General features: G+C 34.3%; 1 protein-coding gene across 1 annotated transcript; it reads right to left on the reverse strand.

Annotated features, from left to right (window-relative positions):
• On the reverse strand, positions 1 to 6,282 carry LOC105041588 (cysteine-tryptophan domain-containing zinc finger protein 7-like). Its single transcript, XM_010918529.4, has 7 exons — positions 6,143 to 6,282; positions 3,376 to 3,467; positions 3,153 to 3,239; positions 2,902 to 3,056; positions 1,760 to 1,881; positions 1,548 to 1,606; positions 1 to 751 (listed from the first exon to the last, which is right to left on the reverse strand). Exons 2-7 carry the CDS (start codon positions 3,460 to 3,462, stop codon positions 563 to 565), a joined length of 699 nt encoding a protein of 232 aa, XP_010916831.2. The 5' UTR covers positions 3,463 to 3,467; positions 6,143 to 6,282; the 3' UTR covers positions 1 to 562.
• Positions 6,283 to 6,695: the final 413 nt, after the last annotated feature.

Here is a 6,695-nt window from a genome sequence, read left to right on the forward strand (position 1 = left end):
TGTTATCCTATCCTAACCATACAAGTATATACCCAGACACTGCAACAATGTTTGTTTTGCAAAAAAAACCATGAACGTTGTGCACAGGCTGTTTAAATTACAGATCTTAAATTGGCACTCTGCATCCCTACATCCTTCACTGATAACATGATGAGATGAACAAAGTCTTCCGCATCATAGAAACTGAAATCAAGAGCCTTTTTTGCTGATGACAATCCCTCGGCTTCAAGCGTGGTGTTTAATAGCAAGCTCCAGAGCACAATGAGATCTCAATAGGTGTATATAAATCCTTGCAGTATTATCCTCCATCTTTGCTTTTCAAATCATCCAATTTGAACCACTCAAACAGAAAAATATTACTTATATCCAAGGCTTCAAATGAATACAGAAGTACCAAAAAAATTTATAGCAAGACTGTGTTGAGGAAAGGGAACAATTTTGTTCTTCCCAACTAACGTCTTTGCTAAAGAAACCCGTCCCTCGGTAAAGACAAAATATAAACTAGTACTCCTGATACTATCTATTCACCAACTTCCAATATTACGATCTCAGTACTTGTATTCTACATTCCTGTATCCTTCAGTGCTAGATTGACAAGGTGAATGAAGTGCCCAACATCATAGTGAACACAACTGATAACCCTCTTAATTGATGACATGCATCCCTGAGAACCTTGTTGTTGTGGAACACCGAATTCCAAAATATGGAGTGATCTCCGTCCTGCATTTATAGCACACCTAGCATGGTCTCCCTGTGAAAGAAAAACACACTGAGACTTCAACTAGTGAATCTAAGATCAGCATAAGACACAAGGAAATATAAATTATATGGGCGAATTTACAAAAAAAATGTGATTAAATTGAATTTAGAAAAACTAAGTTCCAGGTTTCTTATCTTATAGTTTTAGAATCAGGATATCAGTCGGTATAGTTAGAAAACAGAGAAAAAAACAATTTGAGGATATCAACAATTTCTTTATTGGACTATGGTTTGCAACTGCATAACACAGTTAAACCAATATGCTCTATGCTTCAAACTTAAAAATGAGTTTAAGAAAATTGGAAGAATTAATAAACTATTTTATTATTCAACTGTGGATTCCTCTGTTATAATTGTTCTTGGGTTTTTCTACTTTTATACCTTCTTTTGTTGAGTTTAGATTGGGATCTACATGTTTGTGTTGTTTGGTTACATTTCCACAAGTTTGTAGGAATTGTATCCAGACACGATGATATTTCTTAAATTATATTAGGAGACAATCTCTTTCATGCACTCATGGCAGACAAAATTTGCTCCAACAAGATGGCTGATTAACGATGAGGTACACTCAAACAACATATTATATTTAGGAATATGTTTGATTTCTTCTTTTGTTGAATTCTCCTTTTTTCGGGGGGGTTCTTAGCCACTCTTTTTTTATTTCATTTCATTATTTAAATGAAATGTAAAGCCTAACAAACAACATTTATTTGTAGTACTACTAACAGTTATATTGTTCCCATTCCTGATAGTAATATCAAAAATAGGAAGAAGAGAGTATAAGTTACAATGCAAAGAAGCTGCTTGCGATCAGCTTTTTTCTCAAAACTCCTTTCAAAGATGACACCTGAGTAAGAAAACATATCAAAGTTCTAAGTCCAATAGAAGAACATTTGCTTGATTTTATGAATGCAGAGATCAAAGTAGATATTCAAAAATTAACAGTGTTTCAAGTTCATAAGAGAGGGGCAAGATAGAAGTTCAGTGGTGAATTGAGTACTTCTTTTATTTAGAGTCGTAGATAATAAATGGACGATTCTCATGTATGCAAACTCCAGGCATTTGTACACAAGAGCTGCTGTTTCATGCTTCCCATTCTTCTCATAGGTTGCCGCAGAGTACCTACATTTGAGTACATATTCAAGTCAAAAAATAGATATAACTTTCAAATCCTCACATTGTAAGGATGAAATCGTTCAAAAAAAAAAAATCATTAGGTTGAAAATTTCTGTAGGACTCAAGGAGAATAAAAAAGGAAAAGCATGATATGTAAACAAAACATTACTTTGATGGACTACTGATGATGGTACATCAAAGGAAAATGACATAATTTAGAAACAAATCATAAGATTTTCGATTCATTGACCATATGTTGTGAAACAAGTCAAGTACCATGATTTCCTATAAACTCATGAAGGTGAAGTTTGGATCTTCTGATTCATCAACAATGACAAAAAGACTAGTGTTTTACAAATCTTAGCCAACTGCTTTACTACTCAACCAAAGGGTGGTCACAAGAGGTGTCTCAATTTTGGTAGTTGAAGAGTCCTTGTTTTTGTTCATGATTCAAATCATCAATGGGATGAGTATCGTTATATCCAGTATAGAAAAAAAATCAGTTGGCTATAAAGATGGCATTTGAATCTTGAGCAGTTCTAGGAACTTCATCAGTAGGGTTTGCACAACACATACAAAACTTGATAAGGACATTTGCAGTTTCAAGATGGCACCCACTTTGTTCAAATATGCACAAATTACACAAATATTCTATAGAATAATCGAACCGATATAAAGCTTCCAGTTTTTAAGTGGAAAATATGTTTGTCGAGAAGGCAAATGTCAAATTGATGGTACAAAATATGGTATGTTGTCAGTATTGAGGAAAATACTTGAGTACTTTGTTTGGCAACTTTAGGACAGGAAACTTTTTTGAAAAAAGAAAAAAGATATCAACACTAGATCAATATAAATTTAAAGTTAATTACACTATATTTGTCTAAATAACATTGGTCGATCAACATTGCCAAGTCAGATAAGCTTCCAAACTAAATATTGAAATGTCACAACTCTAGTAGGGTAAACATCATTTAAGTTAACTAAATCTAGCATCTTATCCTTTAAAGAAGTATTTAGATATATTACCTGAAAAGCCTTGCTGCGTCTCTATAGTAATGCAACACATAATTAGTCTCTCTTGGTTGTTCACCTTGAATGATGCAATCCTCGAGCAAGGATGCACCTTTCAGAAATGTTAGTGCTCCCTCAAGATGTATTTTACTAATATCAACTTCCAAGGCCTGCAACATTCATCATCAACATCATGACAGGAGAAAAAGATCAAACAAGAGAAAATATTACAAAACAATGAGCTAAAGAATGAAGATTCTACAAACCTTTAACCGATCAGCTAAATTTTTTATACTTCTAGCATCCTCCAGAGTAGCAATAGCCATACAGTAAAGTTTTGAATCTTCATAGCTCTTTTTTATGCACCAACATCATGGTTAGATAGGACCAAATGCAATACCATTAGTTTCTGGATTTAACCTCTTCTACTTGGCTACAAAATGTAAATATATACTTGATGAAAGCAATAATAGAAAGAATGCAAAGGACCTTCAGCCGAGTTCTCAGGTGATGAGCGCATTCAACAGGATCTTGCATATCAACAGGTAAGAATGTGCCATACTCCCCTTGGCACATTGGCCCTGAGTAAAGATCAAGGAGTTAGGGGTCATACATGACCAAGTTAATAAGAATATGATGGTGAAGAATTGACAAGAGCAACTAGTTTCATGGAGCCATTATATGCTGCTCTTCATGAATCAACTAGCAACCTTTAAAATCAGTAAAATCCCTGAATATAACAGTACCAATTTCCAGATTTCACTTGGGTGGTTCTAATTATCCCGTTATGAGATTAGACACTTGAAAAAGAAGTATCAGCGTTTAACCCTTTTTTTTTTTTTTGTTTTTGGAATAAACTGGGGACAACTTATTTTGATTGTGGATTATAAAATTTTGTTTTGTAGCCTAGAATGCCAAGAACTGATGTTAAATAAATTGAGATGACATGATCAACTACAACAAAGGCAATTCATGAAAGCAGTATGTGGGGACCAATGTACGAAGCAATGAGGGTGAACTATGAAAATAAACAAGAACCGACTTTGCAGTGACATGTAACGTGGATCATATATGATGCAATTAATTTATCATACATAAATTAATTTCCTAGATTATTAGCCTCACTAATCTAATGGGTTGGTTAGATTAGCCACAACTATATCAAATGGATTTTGTTTTCTCATACTTCGAGTAACACCTAGTAATTGATAAATTGATCTCTATCTACTGTTGCCTCACTATTCTATATGTCATCAACATTTAAATGGAAAATACAGTGAGGATCGATTAAATCAGATGAAATGATTATTATGGAAAATGAGTTATCTGGATATGCAACTCACAGAAGATCCACAAAAAAGAAAAAAAAAACATCTAGCCAGTAACCATGGAATACAGCAACTTATTGGAAGGGGAAAAAGAAAAACGGTGAGGATAGAGCAAAAAACACTGAACAAAAATAACTTCTTTTTTGGAGAATAATGGTGGATATGCCACCAGTATCAGTCAAGCTCAGGACATTTTTGCTGTCTCTGTACGAGTCTTTACCAGCACAACCAATTGTCGCCCTCAATTTCCATCCAAATTGATTTGCCAAACAGTGTAGAGAATAATCTAAATGGAGCAGAAGCTGCCTCCATCAAAAAACTTATGTTCATAGTTCAACCGATATCATCAATAAATCTATATTTTGCATTGACACTGCCCCTGAATTTCTGTCAACTAAAGGATGGTGGATAAGTCCTACTGTGATAATGCAATAAACAAACTATTATGTTTTTCTGAGAAATATTATTGTGATGCCGCCATTGCTTCTGAGCCCCAGATGTACCCCAAGTAGAAAAGGATGGCCATTGGCTGAAATAAAGCTGGTTAACCAGCAAGCTATTAGTTATCCCTGGAAATTTAAGTGGCTGATTCTATATGATAAGGGATATACATGAACAACCTTCTTTTGCTTGAATAAATATTTTTATGCAGGTGTTGCAATATGACAAAATATTTTTATTCTTAATTGGACTGCAGCTTAGTTCTTTAAATGCAAATACCGAAGTTCTGAGAAAGAAACTGAGCAGAAATGTCTAAATTCTTTTTCATTTTTTGTCAGATGAAAGGTCTAAAGCATTCCGGGTGTTTGTCATAACTAGCATCCTATTTGCAACTCTATTGACGGTGAGCTATCTTGATCATGTTCCTTCAGTTATGGTCTGTAAATTGAGTTTTTGAGATTACAGAGGACACATCATGCCAAGGTCATTAACGATGATTTGTTACCCATAAAATCCCCTTCAAACTAAAATAAAGACAAAAAACAGATGGTTTTTAATTAATGAATGATGAGGACAGCCTGAACATCTTAATTACCGAGGAATTATCAACCTTTTTTCCTTACAGATCTGCATGTCATCATCAAAAGCAAGGTCAGAAGAATAACAATTTTGTTTTCTTTGTTAGGAAAGAACAATCAGCTAATTAATAAAATAGTTACAGAAAATAACCCTAGTGAAGCACAAGATAAGTAATATCAGCTGAAATTCAGTTACCTGAACAACTTAAGTTTCATCACTAAAAGAATATCATCAAGCAATCTTTGTTGTCCATATATTCCTATGTTTGACAAATCATAACAGTTGTGGCAATACGACAAGCAAGCTATCATGTTATCACTGACAATATAGCTGATTTTATATATCAGAAACTGCTAAGAATGCTCATAACCTTCTTTGCTTGAATGAATATATCTCGAAAGCAGACGGTGTTTGACATTCTAAACTAGATTACGGTTTAGTTCTTCAAATAGGAAAATTTTAGAGGTTTAAAAGAGGTAAAACGACCAAAGATTTTTTTTTTTTTTTTTTTTTTAGAAGTAAATAAACAAGACAGTCTCAGTCATTCATGTTTTTTTTTGAATAGCTAATTCCCTCTCCCGATGACATTAAGATGAATTGAATGGATTATTCCTAGAGTTATGCTCTGGGAGTAAAGCTCCTGAGGTTAAAAATAACACATCACTAAACGGAACAATCATCGGTAAATCAATAAAAACCAACGTCATAATAGATGATTACTTTTCCTATTAACATTTCCTTCCGAAAAATAAAGCCAAGCACAGCAAGGGTGATAGTTCGGAGACTGCTATAAACCATCAATACATGGTTTTAAATATGGAATGTGGCATCTTGTCCAGTGTCGGCTGATAGAAGGAAAAAAAATAAAATAAAATAAAATAAACTGATAATAAGCGACGAGGACAGACCAAACGATTTACTAAGGGTGGACCCGTCCTCTCCCTCTTCTCTTTGAGTTCAGATCTCCATCGGCTGATCTCTCCCTTCAATGCACGCAGATGGCAGACATTTCTCTCTCTTTCTCCCTCTTCGTCGGTTCCTTTCGATGGTGATCCAACTCTCTCTCTTCCTCTTCGTGACTTGACGAAGGCCGTGCCCTTCAGCCCCCTTCTTTACGTGACACGATGGCACGTTGGATGAAAGTGTTATCGATTTATTGAAAAGCCGTTAATTTTCTTTCTCTTCTGAGATAAGTAGTTTTGACGTTCTCCTCCAGTAGTCAGCATTGCTTCATCCCGTCGATGCCAAGACGAGGGTTCGCTCCTTTTGAAATTTAAATTTGAGATTTGTATTTTGATGTTGATGGGTTCTTTCTCTCTTGTACCAAAAATTTTTCATTTTCTTTATCTTTTTTATACTTTTTTTTATAATAAAATTGGATGGGTTTTTTTCCTCTCTTTGCATATTAAAGAAAAGAAAAACTTACTAAGGATAGCTCGGCTTTTCTTTTTAGTTTTGAGA

Source organism: Elaeis guineensis, chromosome 3, assembly GCF_000442705.2.
Source record: "Elaeis guineensis isolate ETL-2024a chromosome 3, EG11, whole genome shotgun sequence".
In the NCBI taxonomy this organism is placed as follows: domain Eukaryota; kingdom Viridiplantae; phylum Streptophyta; class Magnoliopsida; order Arecales; family Arecaceae; genus Elaeis; species Elaeis guineensis.